General features: G+C 40.1%; 1 protein-coding gene across 2 annotated transcripts in view; it reads left to right on the forward strand.

Annotated features, from left to right (window-relative positions):
- Positions 1–22,500, forward strand: part of prkg3 (protein kinase cGMP-dependent 3) — a 76,647-nt gene that overhangs the window by 20,435 nt on the left and 33,712 nt on the right. Inside the window, exons 5-11 of one of the 2 annotated variants that reach the window (XM_072916289.1) lie at positions 13,113–13,190; positions 13,263–13,325; positions 13,384–13,510; positions 16,711–16,877; positions 16,952–17,065; positions 17,258–17,363; positions 20,506–20,569. In XM_072916289.1, the coding sequence (XP_072772390.1) occupies positions 13,115–13,190; positions 13,263–13,325; positions 13,384–13,510; positions 16,711–16,877; positions 16,952–17,065; positions 17,258–17,363; positions 20,506–20,569 (717 nt within the window). In that variant the 5' untranslated portion in view covers positions 13,113–13,114. Of the gene's footprint in view, positions 1–12,961; positions 13,191–13,262; positions 13,326–13,383; positions 13,511–16,710; positions 16,878–16,951; positions 17,066–17,257; positions 17,364–20,505; positions 20,570–22,500 lie in introns of those variants that run through there. The other variant, XM_061986981.2, reaches the window with a different exon arrangement.

Consider the following 22,500-nt stretch of genomic DNA (forward strand, 5'->3'; position numbering starts at 1 on the left):
TTATTCAATTGAATATAAGTAGACAAGGATTTGCAAATCATTGTATTCTCTTTTTATTTACCATTTACACAACGTGCCGACTTCACTGGTTTTGGGTTTTGTACGAAGATAACGTGCCTCGTAAGTACAATTGCTAATGCACAAGCACATCTGTGTGCACAGTGTAGATAAGTCATATTGTTAATGTTTTCCTCTCGCCATTTCTTAAAAATAACCGCCACCCAGCATAGTAAGACTAAGTAATAGACCCAAAATACTCCTCAAAGTTAAAGGCCTACACTACGCTTGCTCACCCGTGGGCAGTATGGACAAATCATATAATTAATGCACTTGCTCCCAATCCTGCCAGTTAATATTATTAACAATAACCACCACCATGAATAATAGAAGTGAGTATAACCATGATAAATTAAAATCCAAAAAGTCAAAGTACTTGTCAGTCCGAGCGCTCACACACAGACACATACATCTGCGCTGCGCAAGTGTCATACAATCAAGAAGATTGCTTCTCCACCCAGTTATTAATGATAACTACCACCTGGCATAGTAGTCAATGAAGAGAAATTATCAAAATAATCCCCAACATAGACGAGTCATAGTGATTGCCGTTCCTGCCAGTTATTGCATATTCGGCCAGTTCCGTGCTAACTCACACATATTCAATAGTTGTTAAAAATAATTGCCACTTTGCACATCCATCCATCCATCCATCCATCTTCTTCCACTTATCCGAGGTCGGGTCGCGGGGGCAGCAGCCTAAGCAGGGAAGCCCAGACTTCCCTCTCCCCAGCCACTTCGTCCAGCTCCTCCCGGGGGATCCCGAGGCGTTCCCAGGCCAGTCGGGAGACATAGTCTTCCCAACGTGTCCTGGGTCTTCCCCGTGGCCTCCTACCGGTCGGACGTGCCCTAAACACCTCCCGAGGGAGGCGATCGGGTGTCATCCTGACCAGATGCCCGAACCACCTCATCTGGCTCCTCTCGATGTGGAGGAGCAGCGGTTTTACTTTGAGCTCCCCCCGGATGACAGAGCTTCTCACCCTATCTCTAAGGGAGAGCCCCGCCACCCGGCGGAGGAAACTCATTTCGGCCGCTTGTACCCGTGATCTTGTCCTTTTGGTCATAACCCAAAGCTCATGACCATTGGTGAGGATGGGAACGTAGATCGACCGGTAAATTGAGAGCTTTGCCTTCCGGCTCAGCTCCTTCTTCACCACAACGGATCGATACAACGTCCGCATTACTGAAGACGCCGCACCGATCCGCCTGTTGATCTCACCATCCACTCTTCCCTCACTCGTGAACAAGACTCCGAGGTACTTGAACTCCTCCACTTGGGGCAGGGTCTCCTCCCCAACCCGGAGATGGCACTCCACCCTTTTCCGGGCGAGAACCATGGACTTGGACTTGGAGGTGCTGATTCTCATCCCAGTCGCTTCACACTCGGCTGCGAACCGATCCAGCGAGAGCTGAAGATCCTGGCCAGATGAAGCCATCAGGACCACATCATCTGCAAAAAGCAGAGACCTAATCCTGCAGCCACCAAACCGGATCCCCTCAACGCCTTGACTGCGCCTAGCAATTCTGTCCATAAAAGTTATGAACAGAATCGGTGATAAAGGGCAGCCTTGGCGGAGTCCAACCCTCACTGGAAACGTGTCCGACTTACTGCCGGCAATGCGGACCAAGCTCTGACACTGATCATACAGGGAGCGGACCGCCACAATCAGACAGTCCAATACCCCATACTCTCTGAGGACTCCCCACAGGACTTCCCGAGGGACACGGTCGAATGCCTTCTCCAAGTCCACAAAGCACATGTAGACTGGTTGGGCAAACTCCCATGCACCCTCAAGGACCCTGCCGAGAGTATAGAGCTGGTCCACAGTTCCACGACCAGGACGAAAACCACACTGTTCCTCCTGAATCCGAGGTTCGACTATCCGGCGTAGCCTCCTCTCCAGCACACCCGAATAGACCTTACCGGGAAGGCTGAGGAGTGTGATCCCACGATAGTTAGAACACACCCTCCGGTTCCCCCTCTTAAAGAGAGGAACCACCACCCCGGTCTGCCAATCCAGAGGTACCGCCCCCGATGTCCACGCGATGCTGCAGAGTCTTGTCAACCAAGACAGCCCAACAGCATCCAGAGCCTTAAGGAACTCCGGGCGGATCTCATCCACCCCCGGGGCCCTGCCACCGAGGAGCTTTTTAACTACCTCAGCAACCTCAGCCCCAGAAATAGAAGAGTCCACCACAGATTCCCCAGGCACTGCTTCCTCATAGGAAGACGTGTTGGTGGGATTGAGGAGATCTTCGAAGTATTCTCTCCACCGATCCACAACATCCGCAGTCGAGGTCAGCAGAACACCATCCTCACCATACACGGTGTTGATAGTGCACTGCTTCCCCTTCCTGAGGCGGCGGATGGTGGTCCAGAATCGCTTCGAAGCCGTCCGGAAGTCGTTTTCCATGGCTTCCCCGAACTCCTCCCATGTCCGAGTTTTTGCCTCCGCAACCGCTGAAGCCGCACACTTTGCACATTAGAAATTAATTTAAAAAGGCTCATTAAATAAGCCTCAAAACTCGTGGGGCGCTTGTTCATGCACAGGCACATGTACAGTACGTGCATAACACAGACTAATCAAATTCATTACTCCGTCCGCCATTTATTAATGATAACTGACGCCTTGCATAATTAAACTACAATGTAGGCGTCTTCATACACGAGTTTATTAGTGTGCACGACATAAACAAATCAAATAAATAATGTGTGAATCATGCATATGGGCCAGTTATTATTACTAACCGCCACCTTGGATAGTAGAAGTAAATAAAAAAGAGTAAAACTAAGCCACACATATACTGTAGGTCAAGGGCGTCAAACTCAGTTTAGCTCAGGGGCCACATGGAGGAAAATGTATCAGCAGATTTGCTCACATTTTCAGTAGACCCATAATAAATTCATAAAAGAAGCAAACTTCATGAATGTTTTTTGTGACCAACAAGTATGTGCTCCAATCACTCTCTCACAAAAAAATAAGAGTCTTAGAAATTATTGGAAACTCAAGACAGCCATGACATTATGTTCTTTTCAACCGTATGTAAACTTTTGACCATGACTGCATGTAGCATTATATACAACAAAACTTAAGAATTTGGACTCCTTTTATTCATCACACATGAAGTTAGAAGGGGATACTAATTATTTCAGCAAATGTATGTGTTCCCAGTAATTATGTGCCCAGTTATAATTACAACATGAACTGTACAGATGATCAAAAGTATTTATTTGGGTATAAATGTCACAGGTTACATTACCAACAACATCTTTGACAATCAAGGCATGAAGTTGTATGCTTTTGCAGAACGGACTCTGATATTAAAAAAAGAAACAATAATGTAGTACAAAATTATCTCTGTCTGTAAATAAATAAATAAAATGTAACAATCCATGTTTTATATACTATCACTAATAAGCAGCATAAGTACGTCGAGTCCAAACATGGAAGTGAACATAGCTCCGCCCCCTCTGAAGATACCAAGAATTGCTATTGCGACATCTAGTGGACGCATTTAGAACAGCCGTTTCTTTCAGTCAAAAATTACAGTTCATTTTTATACTTAGCAAACTCACCTCTCGAGCCGGATAACACCTCACGCTTGACACCCCTGCTGTAGGTAATACATGGTTGTAATAATGAAGTGATGGCATAAAAACAAAGCATGAATGCCCAACGGAGGGGAACGTACTGTACATACTGTATTTCTTATGAACTTTTCACAAGAAAGGTTTTTACTGATGGCTTATCTGCCCTATCTGCCTTTTTGTGTACATGTACAAATTCCTACAACGCTTACAAACTGCTCATGTGCAGCCGTGTGTGTGTGTGTGTGTGTGTGTGTGTGTGTGTGTGTGTGTGTGTGTGTGTGTGTGTGTGTGTGTGTGTGTGTGTGTGTGTGTGTGTGTGTGTGTGTGTGTGTGTGTGTGTGTGTGTGTGTGTGTGTGTGTGTGTGTGTGTGTGTGTGTGTGTGTGTGTGTGTGTGCGCGCGCGCCTTACCGCCTAGGGTCACTTTGACCTCCCAGTATGTTCTTGGAAGTCGTAATGATCCATGTAAAATGTTGCATTTCAATGTCATAACTCTGATGTGATGTTGTTGGTAAATGTTTTTATTGTGTTTGCACGCTGTGTCGTTTTGCTTTAAAGGCGCACTCTGTAACTTTTTTTTTTTTTTCCCAGAAATAACGCCATGTCAGGGGCACACTGGCTTGTAATAAGGAGCAAGTGCATGTCCGTCATTGCCATGGCAACCCCACAAATCCACTGCTTTAGTGCTCTGATATTGTCGGACCGGCCAGGACACCTGTCGTGCTGTGTTAGCTTTAGCGTCAGTCAGTCAGTTAGCACATTTGTGGACATGATGTTAAAAAACAGACAAGTTACTTTTGTTCGCGTTTAGCCTGCACTTTCATTAATAGTAGCTTTATATAATAAACAATGTGAAGAGCCAGAGCACACACACTAAAAAATGCTGGGTTATTTTTAGAGATGTCCGATAATGGCTTTTTTTGCCGATATTCCGATATTGTCCAACTCTTAATTACCGATTCCAATATCTACCGATACCGATATATACAGTCGTGGAATTAACACATTATTATGCCTAATTTTGTTGTGATGCCCTGCTGGATGCATTAAAGGGGAACATTATCACAATTTCAGAATTGTTAAAACCATTAAAAATCAGTTCCCAGTGGCTTATTATATTTTTCGAAGTTTTTTTTCAAAATTTTACCCATCACGTAATATCCCTAAAAAAAAGCTTCAAAGTGCCTGATTTTAACCACCCGTCCATTTTCCTGTGACGTCACATAGTGATGCCAACACAAACAAACATGGCGGAAAGAACAGCAAGCTATAGCGACATTAGCTCGGATTCAGACTCGGATTTCAGCGGCTTAAGCGATTCAACAGATTAGGCATGTATTGAAACGGATGGTTGTAGTGTGGAGGCAGGTAGCGAAAACTAAATTGAAGAAGAAACTGAAGCTATTGAGCCATATCGGTTTGAACCGTATGCAAGCGAAACCGACGAAAACGACACGACAGCCAGCGACACGGGAGAAAGCGAGGACGAATTCTAACCAACGATTGGTATGTGTTTGTTTGGCATTAAAGGAAACTAACAACTATGAACTAGGTTTACAGCATATGAAATACATTTGGCAACAACATGCACTTTGAGAGTGCAGACAGCCCAATTTTCATCAATTAATATATTCTGTAGACATACCCTCATCCGCGCTCTTTTCCTGAAAGCTGATCTGTCCAGTTTTGGAGTTGATGTCAGCAGGCCAGGGAAGCTTGGGTCGATAGGGGGTTTAGCTCGCTCGTCTGCGGGAACAAACTGCCACCATTGCTTGCCGTGCTAGCGAGGCCCTTTGTCCCTGAATTGCTCACACACTCCGGCAGATTCAATGGGGGTCTGGCGGCAGATTTCTTTGACTTTATGGTTGGAAATGCATTTGCTTTGAGTGTCGCAGGATATCCACACATTCTTGCCATCTCTGTCGTAGCATAGCTTTCGGCGGTAAAGTGTGCGGAACAAACGTCCAATTTCTTGCCACTTTCGCATTTTTGGGCCACTGGTGCAACTTGAATCCGTCCCTGTTCGTGTTGTTACACCCTCCGACAACACACCGACGAGGCATGATGTCTCCAAGGTACGGAAAACAGTCGAAAAAACGGAAAATAACAGAGCTGATTTGACTCGGTGTTTGAGAAAATGGCGGATTGCTTCCCGACGTGACGTCATCGCTCCGAGAGCGAATATTAGAAAGGCGTTTAATTCGCCAAAATTCACCCATTTAGAGTTCGGAAATCGGTTAAAAAAATATATGGTCTTTTTTCTGCAACATCAAGGTATATATTGACGCTTACATAGGTCTGGTGATAATGTTCCCCTTTAAACAATGAAACTTTACCATGAATTGATTAACGTGGACCCCGACTTAAACAAGTTGAAAAACTTATTGGGGTGTTACCATTTAGTGGTCAATTGTACAGAATATGTACTGTTCTGTGCAATCTACTAATACAAGTTTCAATCGATCAATCAAAAACAAGGTTTTCCAAAATAAGAGAACAGCTTCAACTCCAGTTATGGAAAAAAGTGCCAACATGGCACTGCCATATTTATTATTGAAGTCACAAAGTGCATTATTTTTTTTAAACATGCCTCAAAACAACAGCTACAAAAACAATGAAGGCACACAGCTTCAGTCCAGAGTATACTAGAGCATACTTGCCAACCTTGAGACCTCCGAATTCGGGAGATGGCGGGTGCGGGGGTGTATATTGTAGCGTCTCGGAAGAGTTAGTGCTGCAAGGGGTTCTGGGTATTTGTTCTGTTGTGTTACGGTGCGGATGTTCTCCCGAAATGTGTTTGTCATTCTTGTTTGGTGTGGGTTCACAGTGTGGCGCATATTTGTAACAGTGTTAAAGTTGTTTATACGGCCGCCCTCAGTGTGACCTGTATGGCTGTTGACCAAGTATGAATTGCATTCACTTGTGTGTGTGAAAAGCCGTAGATATTATGTGACTGGGCCGGCAAATGTGACAACAGGTTGTAGAGGACGCTAAAGGCAGTGCCTTTAAGGCACGCCCCCTATATTTTTGTCCGGGTGGAAATCGGGAAAAATTCGGGAGAATAGTTGCCCCGGGAGATTTTCGGGAGGGGCACTGAAATTCGGGAGTCTCCCTGGAAAATCGGGAGGTTGAAATCGATAACGATAATTTCCGATATTACATTTTATTGGCCGATAATATCGGACATCTCTAGTTATAAGGGTATTATTTTAACTAAATTAACTAAAATAAAGGCTTTTTTTAAATTAAAAAGTTACTTTTTTCTTGAAGGGAATTTTATTATGGATTAATCTCATTGACATTATTTAATATCACACATCTTATGTACATGAAAATATTTGAGCTTGCTGTATAGGACTACTATGACCATACACGGCAATTCTTGTAAAAAAAAAAAAAAATGTCACTCATATCTTACTTTTGAGTATCTTTTAATGGAATAAAAATAATTTAGATCGGTAGTTGGGAAGGAGTAGGACAAACCAGCAGTAAAATGTATAATTTTGAACCAACTATTGGATCAAGGAGCGCTAAATTGCGCAACCCAATAGTTGGGTTGGAAATAACCCAACATTGTAGTGACCATACCTCAGCTTTTGTGTTAAATAAATTAAATCCAATAGTTGGGTTATGAATCAACCGACATTGAGTTAGCATAACTCAACTTTTGGGTTAAATAACTCAACCCAATAGTTTGGTTGGGAATAACCCAACATTGAATGATCATAACTCAACTTTTCGGTTAAATAATTCAACGCAAATGTTGGGTTGAAAAAATGTGCTCAAAATGTTGAGTTAAAATAACTCAAACAATGGGGTCGTCCTTTTCTGAATCAGCAGTTGGGTTAAAATTGGGTTATTTTTTAACCCACCTGGGCCATCTGCGCACCTGTCGCTGTCTTCGAGGCCGGTCCTGACACACCCCGTTCCGCGGCAGGCCCGCAGGCCACGCACCCCTCCACAGCCACATTCAATTTTCTTAATTCCTAGATTATTCGCAAAATGACACACTTCGGTCAAAATATATGCCCGTTCAAATGCAGTTTTATTTTCATCTCATTCACGCAAACTTCAAATGATAAGACACTCTTTGAGTGAGTTACACAGAACAGTGGAAAAATACAAAACACATTTGTAAAAAAAAACTATTTTACTATAAGAAATCACATGTTTGGGGCATTTTGCCTGACCTTTTTAGCATATGTGATGAATGATTACTGTAACTTGACAAACTATATTGGCAAATCCATAGCAATCGTCATTGTTTACTTTGACGTGGGTCTATACGTAAGGACCTAAAGAGAAAGTAAAAATATCCTGTAATCTTTTCAAGAACTGCTCAACAATGATGCTGCAAACTGCAAATATTTATTTTTACCACAGTCAGGTAAAGCAACATATGACAGTATTCAACAATGACAAGTGGTACAAATTAAAATCTGAGACAAATAAAAAGGTTTGAAAAAAAAACACTTTTGTATCACAATCCTAGTGTGTGTATAATGTGAGAAGATGCACTGCAAAAAGTCAGTGTTCAAAAACAAGAAAAAAAAATACCAAAATGAGGGGTATTTTATTTGAACTAAGCAAAATTATCTGCCAATAGAACAAGAAAATTTGGCTTGTCAAGACTTTCCAAAACAATTAAAATTAGGTAACCTCAATGAACCCAAAAATACCTTAAAATAAGTATATTCTCACTAATAACAAGTGCACTTTTCTTGGTAGAAAAAAAAAAAGACCTTTTTGCTCAATATGTTGAAAAATATTCTTAAATGAAGTAAATGCTAGTGCCATTATCTTGACATAATGATATGCGCTCGGCATTACATTTACTTATACTAAAAACTAATTTATTGTTCTTAATGGAAATTCAACAGGACAACCGCTTGTTACTCTCGGGGTCTCCTAGCCGCTCAGGCAAATCTTATTGTCTAAAAATGCATTTTTCCATCGATAACATGACATCATCGCGCCAAGGGCGTGCCCTTTCAGTCAATTAGTGCGCATATATACAGCCCGGAACCCCGGCCAAAATGTTTTTAATTGTGATTTTGAAGAATTTATCTGAATGTGCATGAACTATTTCTGTTCAAAATTATTAGAAATGTCACATGTTAAATGTTTAAATATTAACTGTCAGTTTACTGTACTGTGCCAACTGTACTACTAAATGAGTACGTATTTTCTATTGTTTCATTGAAAATAAAACAGCAAAGTCTATTTGGCTGTCATCCGTTTTAATTATGAGACACAATTGTGTCAGTCATGATTTTTTTTTTCATGCTTGAAATAAGAAATTATTACTTTAAAAAACAAAACTAGTTTTATACTTGTGAGTGTTAATGACACAGCTTTGCAACAGTTGATATTCTAGTTTCAAGCACGTTTTACTCAATATAAGTCATCAAATCTCAGCTACAAGCTGTAATATCTTACTGAGATCATTTAGGACCAAAACAAGTAAAACACTCTAACAAAATCTGCTTAGTGAGAAGAATTATCTTATCAGACAGAAAATAAGCAAATATCACCCTTATTTGAGATATTTCATCTTACTTAGATTTCAGTTTTTGCAGTGCAATTACTCTAAAAACATTGTTTATGAGCAATGTCGCCTCGGAACTCATAGTGGGACGCAGTTATTCCTTTAACACTCCATCCATTCATCCATCCATTTTCTACCGCTTGTCCCTTTTGGGGTTGTGGGGGGTCGCTGGAGCCTATCTCAGCTACAATCGGGCGGAAGGCGGGGTACACCCTGGACAAGTCGCCAGCTCATCCCAGGGCCAACACAGATAGACAGAGAACATTCACACACTAGGGCCAATTTAGTGTTGCCAATCAACCTATTCCCAGGTGCATGTCTTTGGAGGTGGGAGGAAGCCGGAGGGAACCCACGCAGTCACGGGGAGAACATGCAAACTCCACACAGAAAGATCCCGAGCCCGGGATTGAACTCAGGACTACTCAGGACCTTCGTATTGTGAGGCAGATGCACTAACCCCTCTTCCACTGTGCTGCTCCTTTAACACTGTTCAAGCAAAAAACTATTATTATAAATATCAATATTTTGCTATTATTTAACATTTTAAAATGTATTGTACTGATTATTATCCCACAAAGGATATTTATTTACTCAACTTTTACACATACTTGCCAACCCTCCCGAAATTCAACGCCTCTCCCGAAAACCTCCCGGGACAAATATTCTCCCGAAAATCTCCCGATTTTCAGCCGGAGCTGGAGGCCACGCCCCCTCCAGCTCCACGCGGACCTGAGTGAGGACAGCCTTTTTTTTATGACGGGAGGACAACAGGGTGACCAGAACTAAATCATCCAGACTAGAGATAAATTGTATTATAATGTTTATCTTACCTAAAAATAAATATATTTATTAATTTATAAAAAAAACTAAATACATTTTTACTATATTTTGCTAAAAACATCAAAATTAATTGTATTTTTATTTGTATTTTTTCTGACGCCTTATTACATCCAGCCATAGAATTATACATTAAAATAAACATATATGAAATAATTAATTTTAAATGGTCATAATAATTCATTTAAAATAACCATATTTAATCATTAAAATAATTGCTTGTTTATCAACAACTTTAGCATTTTATTCATTACATTTTGAAGCTCTCAGAAGCCAAGTTATCTTATATTCCTTAAGATTTATTTATGCAAGTTTGAAGTATCAATTATCTAAACACAGTTTTGTTTGCATATTTTCAGGATGTAGATATATATATATATATATATATATATATATATATATATATATATATATATATATATATATATACATATATGAAATACTTGACTTGGTGAATTCTCGCTGTCAATATACACCTCCCCTCTTAACCACGCCCCAGCCCACAACCAAGCCCCAGTCCCACCCCCGACCACGCCCCCCACCCCCCACCCCCCACCTCCCGAAATCGGAGGTCTCAGGTTGGCAAGTATGCATTTACATCATCTTAGATTTCAGTTTTTGTGGTGTGTGTGTGTATCACAATCCTTATATGTGTGCAAGATGGGAAGGTGCATGTAAAGGATTGTGTGTAATATTTCGCAAAAACTGTGAAGCAGAGTCTATACCTAATATTAGGCAAATCTGCACAGTGGTTTTGCTTACTGTGTGTTAGGGATGTCCCGATCCGATATCTGGATCGGATCGGCTGCCGATATTTGCCAAAAATTGCGTATCGGCAAGGCATGGGAAAAGGCCGATCCAGATGCAGTTTAAAAAAAAACTCCGGTCCGTGTTTTCCAACGCACCGATTTAAATAATACATTCCACTTTTCTGCTGCTACCTAATTTCCGTTCCGCATTTTCCAGCACACCTTCAACACATCCACATGTCTGTGAATTCTCACACAGTTGCTTTTAGCTGCTGGCATTACACGACAGGCTCTTCTCACTCTTTCCTGTGTCTCCCTCTCACAGACAGCAGCGCACCTTCTTACACACGTCACATACTGTCACGACACATGTCACATACTGTCACGTCATACGTCACATACGTATACGTCCTCCCCGAGCAGAGAGCTAGCAGCATGGCTAACGTTAGCTGTGATGCTAGCGCAGCCGTGCGAGCAACGCTCCCTCTAAGGTGCTCGCCTGTGCAATTGCGCACTGTTTAAGCGTCCTCTGCGCATAGCAAATCTATGCCACGCACAAAATCAAATAAAAAATTAAGTGCATAACAATTTTCAACACACCGACAAGACAGAGAAAACCGTTTTCGTCATCATTGTTCAAATATTGTGACGTCTGTCGAGACGCTTATCTCCATTCGGTGCCACACGTCCACACCATCAAAATGCTAAGGCAAACATTTCCACATCAACAACGTATGAAAAAATTAGTGATTTTTTTAGTTGTGATTTCCTTCTCTGCATGAAAGTTTAAAAGTAGCATATATTAATGCAGTATGAAGAAGAATGTTTTAATGTAGACATGCAAGCCTTGAAAGAAAATGTTGAAAATCAAGACTACATTTCCTGCAAATGGGTGCATTTCTACCCTATATTTTAACTTTAGATTTATTCTCATATCAAACTCTTTTGGCTGTCTTTTTGACACTTACATCCGGCGCCCCCCTCCACACCCTGGATTATAAATAATGTAAATAATTCAATGTGATTATCTTGTGTGATGACTGTATTATGATGATAGTATATATCTGATAGTATATATCTGTATCATGAATCAATTTAAGTGGACCCCGACTTAAACAAGTTGAAAAACTTATTGGGGTGTTACCATTTAGTGGTCAATTGTACGGAATATGTACTTCACTGTGCAACCTACTAATAAAAGTCTCAATCAATCAATCAATCAAAACACATAGAATCATCATACTGCTGTGATTATATGCATCAAGTGTTCATTCAAGGCTAAGGCAAAATATCGAGATATATATCGTGTATCGCAATATGGCCTTAAAATATCGCAATATTAAAAAAAGGCCATATCGCCCAGCCCTAGTTCAATGATGCCATTTCTGTTTGTCATGTATAATTTTGTCTATTTTGTGTTTATCCTTGAATAAACAGGTCAGTTTCTTGTTACCAACCATTGTGTATTATTCAAACTCCCCTAATTCAGCTGGCTAGTTGTTATCAAGAGTACTAAAACCCTTTTCAACATGATTCTGACAACTAAGTAGGCTAAATAACTTTAAACTTTAATACATGCTCGGATAGGCCAGTATCGGTCGGTATCGGTATCGGATCGGAAATGCAAAAACAATATCGGTATCGGATCGGAAGTGCAAAAACCTGGATCGGGACATCCCTACTGTGTGTAGACTTTAACTGTGTAAACATTTAAAATTTTGTGTGTAAGCAATTGGGAAAAAACTGTATTAACGTTGATCATTATGGTGGTACTTAAGGAGCCAAGTGTTTTCTGAGGTGGTACTTGGTTAAAAAAAAATGTTTAAGAACCACTTTCTTAAAGTATAATACCCAGGGTTCTCTGTGGTTAGCCAACTTTTCCTTACTGTGTCTTTAACAGTGTGCTTAACGTCAGGGCAATAATACAGGGCGAGGCGATGGTAATCATGGCACTTCGCGTGATGTGTGTGCTTATCATAGGCAAACAGTTTGTCCACTGTATCAGACGTGTGTGTGTGTAATGTGTTTGTATTTGATTCTAAAGTGTGTATCAGCGACAACAATGTGGAGAAAAATGAAGATTATAAGTTGTGTGCACAAACAAAGTAGGGTTTGTTCTATGCACACTTGTTAAATGACCACGGAGGCTCGTGCCATGATGTTGGCATCAGCCTTCAGGAAGCAAAGCGACTTATTAGCTGGCACTCCGAATGCACCCTGTCGACTGTCAATCGCCTGTCTGCATTATTCAGCGCGGGCTCTTGCTGTGCCTGGCGAAGAAGCCACCTTATACGTAAACGAGCTTTCTTGCATTTTTCCCTATCCATGCAGTGATGGAGGAGCTCCGGCAGCAGCTGGAGAAGCAATGTCTCATCAACCAGGAGCTGCAGAGGCAGAATAAAGACTTGGGTGTGTAGAAGAGCCGAGGTGAGGTCCAGGCACACGCCAGTCCCCAAGTCATGGGCTAACTTGTCTTCACAGAGCAACGTCTGCAGGAGAAAGAGAAACTTCTACAGGAGCTCCACAGTCAATATCACAACTTGGGTAAGAGAGAGGCGGTCACCATTTTTACTCGGAACAACAACAACTCGGTGCATTGCAGAGTTTCCGCCTCAGCGGGACAACGACGTCGAACCGGAGGTCAGGAAGAGTCGCGCTGCTGTCATCGCCCCAGAACCCATCCCAGAGACGGTGGACATCAGGAAGTCCAGGGTGAAGAAAACTTCCAGGTCAGCCCAACAATCTCAAAAAGGTTAAACGTCTGAAGACAGACTAGACCAGGGGTCGGCAACCCAAAATGTTGAAAGAGCCATATTGGACCAAAAATACAAAAACAAATCTGTCTGGAGCCGCAAAAAATTAAAAGCCATATTACATACAGATAGTGTGTCATGAGATATAAATTTAATTAAGAGGATTTAAAGGAAACTAAATGAGCTCAAATATAGCTACAATTGAGGCATAATGATGCAATATGTACATATAGCTAGCCTAAGTAGCAAGTTAGCATCGATTAGCTTGCAGTCATGCAGTGACCAAATATGCCCGATTAGCACTCCAGACAAGTCAATAATATCAGCAAAATTCACCTTTGCGCATTCATGCACAACGTTAAACGTTTGGTGGACAAAATGAGACAGAAAAAGAAGTGGCATAAAACACGTCTTGGAAAGTCGGAGAAAGTTATACATGTAAACAAACTACGGTGAGTTCAAGGACCGCCAAAATTAGTAGGACAAAACGGCGCTCACCAAATACTTGAATCAGTGAAGCATGTTTAATACAAACAGTGTGCTTTATAACAAATAGTGAGGTTTGTGTTATGTTTGTCCTCCTACAGAAACCATATTAAAACAAAAAATAGATTGTTTTCCCCCTCATCTTTTTCCATTTTTCATACATTTTTTAAAAAGCTCCAGAGAGCCACTAGGGCGGCGCTAAAGAGCCGCATGCGGCTCTAGAGCCGCGGGTTGCCGACCCCTGGACTAGACAGTTTAGATCTGCAATATTTGATCATAAATTTGACCGGCGTGGTGCGGTTGGGAGAGTGGCCGTGCCAGCAACCTGAGGATTCCTGGTTCGATCCCCACCTTCTACCGACCTCGTCACGTCCGTTGTGTCCTTGAGCAAGACACTTCACCCTTGCTCCTGATGGGTGGTGGTTAGGGCCTTGCATGGCAGCTCCCGCCATCAGTGTGTGAATGGGTGAATGTGGAAATAGTGTCAAAGCGCTTTGAGTACCTTGCTATATACAAAACCAGTGAAGTTGGCACGTTGTGTAATTCGTAAATAAAAACGGAATACAATGATACAATTATATTCAATTGAATGCACTACAAAGACAAGATATTTAATGTTGGAACTGAGAAACTTCATTTTTTTTGGCAAATAATCATTAACTTAGAATTTAATGGCAACAACACATTGGAAAAAAGTTGTCACAGGGGCATTTTTACCACTGTGTTACATGGCCTTTCCTTTTAACAACACTCAGTAAACGTTTGGGAACTGAGGAGACCAATTTTTTGTAATTTTCAGGTGGAATTCTTTCCCATTCTTGCTTGATGTACAGCTTAAGTTGTTCAACAGTTTGATGAGCATTCCTCAACTTTCTCAGTCTTTTTTGCCACTTGTGCTAGCTTTTATGAAACATGTTGCAGGCATCAAATTCCAAATGAGCTAATATTTGCAAAAAAAACAAATAACAGAGTTTTCCAGTTCAAACGTTAAGTATCTTGTCTTTGCAGTAGAGATGCGCGGTTTGCGGACACAACCGCGGAATCGCGGGTCGGGCGGGTAAAAATAGATTTTAAATAGATGCGGGCGGTTGGCGGTTGAACCAATTCGGAAATATATATACATAGTTAAATGTTGTTACCCACATACGAAAAACGAGCAGCACTCTTTGAAACAGTCAATTTTTCATCAGTGAGCGCTCCTTCAGGGCAGCAGGGCGCATTTTAGAGGCCAGGCGCTCTCGCATGAATCCTGGCACTGTAGATGCCATTTTATTCCTGCATAGTGCTAACAAAAAAAAAAGTAAGTAGACATACGGTTGCATATGTTAAACAAATTAGTCTACGTTACCTATAGGCTATACCAAATAAGCCCATGTCTAACCTATATTGAGTTCGGTCAGCAAAATAATTTTGATGCTTACGTGTTGTTGGGGCGCACTACAATGCAAAGGAATTAAGGCAATTGCGTTGTTTATTGTGGGTTTTTTCTATTCGAGATATACTACTATGTGTGAATAATTATTTGGCCTCGCTTTCAAGTGAAGCGCATCTCCGATTGGCGACAATGTGAGGATATTTAGCCTGCTTTGTTTTTCGCGACCGTCTATTTTCATTATAATTCAAGTTTGATGATAAAGTGCAGTCTGATGGGTTTGATTTCCCCCCTTCAGCTATTTGCCTTGGCCAATAAGTTGCAGGTAATTTGTTATTATTATTTATTTAATTTATTTTTGTTTAAATAGAGATGACATACATATGTTATTGTATAATTTAAGTTTGTGTGCGTGATTGACAGCCTAAGGCTTATGAGGCACATTTTTTATTTATTTTTTTATTTCAACTTAAAAACGTATGAACCTATGCCTACAACATAGGCTATGTGTTTATCTTTATTTTCCTGCCTGTCGTTGACAATGGAGATTGTCTGATATTTTGTCATGGCTGCAGATCAATCAATAAAAGGTTCATCTTTGTCGCAAAATTGTTCACTGCTTCACTGTGCACCCCGCCCTCGTCCCTATTTGAGCATTATAACGTTAACAAGTTAATATTCATTGAAATAAATTCAGAACTTTTTTTTTACCTAACGAAAATATAGGCCTAGTCTTTCTAAAACATTGTTTTAACTTCTTAAAAGCCTCGTTCTGCTTGCTGCAACTGCGCACACAAAGTGTGAGGAACGCACTCCTGATCTGAGGGCATTGGCAACAATAGTCAACACTTTCTTAATGGAAATGACAATAATATTATAATAATGATAAATAATGTTATCACGTATTAATATCTCTTAGCCACTAATGCGTGGCCAAGATATATTAATGCGTGGCACGCAGTCTCTGCTGCATTGGATCAGTCTCCTTTCTTTAACAGGCAAAAGCTTTATAACCTCACTAATATGCTTGCATCGTCTATATTAGATATATAGCAACTGGCGGATGGCGGGCAGGTGTGGTTTTGATAAAATGTTGGTTCGGGTGGATGCGGATGGTTGAGGACTTTTGTGATGCGGTTGCGGATGAAATAATTGCCTATCCGCGCATCTCTACTTTGCAGTCTATTCAATTGAATATAAGTTGAAAAGGATTTGCAAATCATTGCATTCTGTTTTTATTTACGAACTTCACTGGTTTAGGGTTTTGTAAATATTGAAAACACTGAAACGTGTACATCTTGCCCCGCTTTGTTTCCAGTGAGACGGGTTTGATCGTCAAAGCCATCCAGAAAAACGACTTCCTGAGCCGTCTGGATGACGAGCAAATAGCCATGATGGTGGATCTCCTGAAGACCATAAACATCAGTCGTGGCGGCGAAGTCATCAAAGAAGGCTCTGAAGGGGACAGCATGTACATGGTAGCAGGTGGGGGGTGTTGTCCCACAATATGGTGATCAGTGTGAGTGTATGCGATAGTAACTTTGTTTTCGCCTCTTCAGCTGGCGAGCTCATTGTCACCCAGTCAGGTCGTGTCCTCCGGACCCTAACCAGCGGTGACATCTTTGGAGAGCTGGCCATCCTTTACAACTGCAAACGAACCGCCACAGTCAAAGGTCACTTGTCTCCTCCAGTACTCTATATAAATATAACGTACGTTGAGTGATAATGTTGGGCAAGGGTGTGAATTATTGATCACTGAAGCCTTTGGCGTTCTCCAATCTCCATTCAGCTGGCGTTGCCTCAGTAAATCAACATGACATATTACAATTTTGGGTCATTCTTTCAATGTGCTTGTGTGTCTACAGCAAAGACAGAAGTGCGTCTGTGGTGCATGGAGAGACAGAACTACAGGACCATCATCACCAACAAATCCAAGAAGAAACGGGAGGAGCTTATGGGCTTCCTGAAGACGTGAGGCCACACTAGTCCAAATCTTCATATGTATTTACCGTATTTTTCGGACGATAAGTCACTCCGGAGTATACGTCGCACCGGCCGAAAATGCACAATAAAGAAGAAAAAAAACATATACGTCGCACTGTAGTATAAGTCGCATTTTTCGGGGAAATTTATGTGATAAAATCCAACACCAATAATAGAGATTTGAAAGGCAATTTAAAATAAATCAAGAATAGTGAACAACAGGCTGAATAAGTGTACGTTATATGAGGCATAAATAACCAACTGGTATGTTAACGTAACATATTATGGTAAGAGTCATTCAAATAACTATAACATATAGAACATGCTATACATTTACCAAACAATCTGTCACTCCTGATCACTAAATCCCATGAAATCTTCCCTCCTCGGTGTCGCTCCTGGTATGCCCCGCTCGCGTCCATTCTTTCTGCTGCTCGATCGCCGTTTTCTGGTGCATATTTCACTACGTCCAGCTTGTAATCTGCAGTATATGATTTCCTTTTCGGTGCCATTTTAGTTCAGTCCTTCTCAGTTTTTATAAGTTTCCGCCAACGTTGAAGTGATCCATTTTAATAGCTCCGGCAGTAGCGTATAGCATATGATCAACAGCCATACAGGTCACACTGAGGGTGGCCGTATAAACAACTTTAACACTGTTATAAATATGCGCCACACTGTGAACCCACACCAAACAAGAATGACAAAACACATTTCGGGAGAACATCCGCACCATAACACAACATAAACACAACAGAACAAATACCCAGAATCCCTTGCAGCCCTAACTCTTCCGGGCTACAATATACACCCCTGCTACCACCAAACTCCGCCCCCCCAACACCCCCCCACCATCTCCCGAATTCAGAGGTCTCAAGGTTGGCAAGTATGTAATTATCTAAATCCAAAATATTATACTTACTTAAAATGTTACAATAATGATACTTTAGAGGCTTTTTGTCTAGAATTTTATATTATTAGAAAAACTGCTATTGATGTCAAATAAATACAGGGCCAGTATTGCAGATAAAGACATGACATCATCATCATCATCATTTCTTTTTATTCCTTTTCATGAAAATGCATACACCGTATTTTTCGGATTATAAATCGCTCCGGAGTATAAATAGCACCGGCCAAAAATGCATAATAAAGAAGGAAAAAACATATATAAGTCGCACCAGAGTATAAGTCGCATTTTTGGGGGAAATTTATTTGATGAGATCCAACACCAAGAATAGAAATTTGAATAGCAATTTAATTTGCTGTTATTTTCTTTTTTGGGGGGTGGTATGGTTGGGATATAAACAAAAAATATTTTGACATTTAGGGCAGACAACAGATATATGATGTATGTGAATGTGATGTAATGGATAGGAATGTCTGATGCTGGATGTCAATAAAAAAAAAAAAAAAGAATGGCAATTTAAAATAAAGAATAGTGAACAACAGGCTGAATAAGTGTACGTTATATGAGGCATAAATAACCAACTGGTATGTTAACGTAACATATTATGGTAAGAGTCATTCAAATAACTATAACATATAGAACATGCTATACGCTTACCAAACAATCTGTCACTCCTAATCGCTAAATCCCATGAAATGTTCTTCCTGGGTGTCGCTTCTAAATAACTCTGCCAACTCCAAAGGTAGTCAATGCGCCGCTTCCTCTTCTATCGGTACGTCGCTTACGTCAGAGTCATCGTCAGTTGCCAGTCCCTTACAAGTTTCTCGCTTACTCCAAACTTTCTTTGTGCTGCTCGATTGTCGTTTTCTGCTGCATATTTCAATACTTCCAGCTTGTAACCTGCAGTATATATGATTTCCTTTTCAGTGCCATTTTTGTTCAGCCCTTCTCAGTTTTTACAAGTTACCGCCAATGTTCAAATGATCGATTTTCATAGGTAGCATGTAGCAGGTAGCATCTTTTTTTTCACAATGCACTTCTGCCATGACCCGCACCCACCTCATTTTTATTGGTTGACATGTGTGATGATTGCTGATATACGCCTAGTCTCTTACGTGAATGAGATAAATAATAATATTTGATATTTTACGGTATTGTGTTAATAATTTCACACCGAAGTCGCTCCTGAGTATAAGTCGCACCCCCGGCCAAACTATGAAAAAAACTGCGACTTATAATCCGAAAAATACGGTATACAAGCCACGTACAGTTGACACTTTCATTGTTGACATTTTTCAAGAGCAACAAAAAAAAAATTCAAAAAATTATTACCTTACATTGTATCATACTATTGCCTTTCATTCAAATCATTACTATACAGGTCAACTGTAGTACAGTACCTCAATTTAGCTTAAAAGGGAGGTGCCCTTTTTTTGGAATTGGAATTGGAATCTTGATGGGTGTTGTTGATAAATGGCTTTGGCTTTGCATAGTAGAGTTTTAACTTGCACTTACTGATGTAGCGACAAACTGTAGTTACTGACAGTGGTTTCTTGATATGTTTCTGAGCCCTTGTGGTGATATCCTTTACACACTGATGTCTCTTTTTGATGCAGTAACGCCTGAGGGATCGAAGGTCCGTAATATCATCGCTTACGTGCAGTGATTTCTCCAGATTCTCTGAACCTTTTGATGATATTACGGACCGTAGATGGTGAAATCCCTAAATTCCTTGCAATAGCTCGTTGAGAAATGTTGTTCTTAAAATGTTGGACAATTTGGTCAGGCATTTGTTGACAAACATCCTTGTTTGTGAATGACTGAGCATTTCATGGAAGCTGCTTTTATACCCAATCATGGCACCCACCTGTTCCCAATTAGCCTGTTCACCTGTGGGATGTTCCAAATAAGTGTTTGATGAGCATTCCTCAACTTTATCAGTCTTTTTTGCCACTAGTGCCAGCTTTTTAAAAACATGTTGCAGGCATCAAATTCCAAATGAGCTAATATTTGCAAAAAAATAACAGTTTTCCAGTTCGAACGTTAAGTATCTTGTCTTTGCAGTCTATTCAATTGAAAATAAGTTGAAAAGGGTTTGCAAATCATTGTATTCTGTTTATATTTACCATTTACACAACGTGCCAACTTCACTGCTTTTGGGTTTTGTACAATGCAGTAAACGCAACTCCTTATTCCACATCTTATTTGTGTATGCTTTCTCAGGTCTCGCACTCTGAAGGACCTAAATGATGTCCAGTTGTCCAAAATCATCGACTCAATGGAAGAGGTGCGTCCCTTCAACTTACCTATTATTGTATTTTTTTTAAACTCTCAGCATTGCATGAATAAGACAGAAATAAAGTGAACTTATTGAAATATTTGCACATTCTAAATAACAATTACATTACATACCTAATGTTATACTTGTGTAACTTTTTAACATATTGATTATTACAATGATAAATTCTGTATTTAGTAATAATTATTTGTAATTCTTATTTTTACTAATACATATTTATATTTTATTTGATGTATTTTTTTTTTTTTTTTTGTGGATTTATGCATTGATTTATTGATATTTATTATAATAATATTTGAGAACTATTAAAATGTTCTTTCATTATACAGTTGTCCTTCACCACACTTCAAATATTGCGGTTCACCACATCACAGATTTTTGGGGGATATTTTTAAAGCATATTCTACAATTTTCTTTGGTCCTAAATGAATAATTTCAACCATAAAAATGAATAAATCAACTAAAAATATCAATACTACAGTAGTATTGGCCACTGGAGGAGACCAAATCCATTAGATCGCACTGTTCAGTACCGTGGCCACTGATTGGCTCATCCTCGGGCAGCATTACTATATTGGTTTAAAAATGTGTAAAGGTGACTAAAGGGTGTTATTTCATATCTTATTTTTATTTTATTATTCATATTATGAATAAAATGCGTATTTTAACATCAAGTCAGTATGGTTTTAGAAAACAAAGCACAATCTTTATGGCAATTATAGATCTCATCGAAAAAGTTAATGATGCTATTGACAAGTGTGGAGTTGGTGTCTTCTCTGACTTGTCAAAAGCGTTTGATACCATTAACTTTGACATTGTGTTGGGCAATTACCGTATTTTCCGGACTACCGTATTTTTCAGAGTATAAGTCGCACCGGAGTATAAGTCGCACCTGCCGAAAATGCATAATAAAGAAGGAAAAAAACATATATAAGTCGCACTGGAGTATAAGTCGCATTTTTGGGGGAAATTTATTTGATAAAAGCCAACACCAAGAATAGACATTTGCAAGGCTATTTAAAATAAATAAAGAATAGTGAACAACAGGCTGAATAAGTGTACATTATATGAGGCATAAATAACCAACTGGTATGTTAACGTAACATATTATGGTAAGAGTCATTCAAATAACTACAACATATAGAACATGCTATACGTTTACCAAACAATCTGTCACTCCTAATCGCTAAATCCCATGAAATCTTATACGTCTAGTCTCTTACGTGAATGAGCTGAATAATATTATTTGATATTTTTACGGTAATGTGTTAATAATTTCACACATAAGTCGCACCCCTGGCCAAACTATGAAAAACTGCGACTTATAGTCCGAAAAATACGGTATATATGTTTTTTTTCCTTCTTTATTATGCATTTTCGGCAGGTGCGACTTATACTCCGGTGCGACTTATACTCCGAAAAATACGGTAATTTAGAGTTATTTGGTTAGGGTCAGGGTTAGAGAGTTATGGTTATAATAAGGCCATGCCGAATAAGGCATTAATAAGTACTTAATAATGACTAGTTAAGAGCCAAAATATTACTAATTTGCATGTTAATAAGCAACTAATTAATGGTGAATATGTTCCCCATACTAAAGTGTTACCATGTTTTTTTACTGGTGCATAAAATGAACCGTGCATGAACATCACCTTGTTCAAAGAACAAAACCAACACAGTGCATAAACTCACAACAAATTACACACCTGCAAACCAGTCAGCTGTTGCCGTATCCGTAATACGCCGATAGGGAGAAGTTTGTATTTAGACGATGAGTCGCACTGGAGCCCGGCCAAACTATGAAAAAAATTGCGACTTACAGTCCGAAAAATATGGTATAAGGCGCACTTAAAATCCTTTTTTTTTCTCAAAACTCGACAGTGCGCCTTATAACCCGGTGTGCCTAATGTACGTCATAA

Source organism: Nerophis lumbriciformis, linkage group LG26 (assembly GCF_033978685.3).
Source record: "Nerophis lumbriciformis linkage group LG26, RoL_Nlum_v2.1, whole genome shotgun sequence".
Classification (NCBI taxonomy): Eukaryota; Metazoa; Chordata; class Actinopteri; order Syngnathiformes; family Syngnathidae; genus Nerophis; species Nerophis lumbriciformis.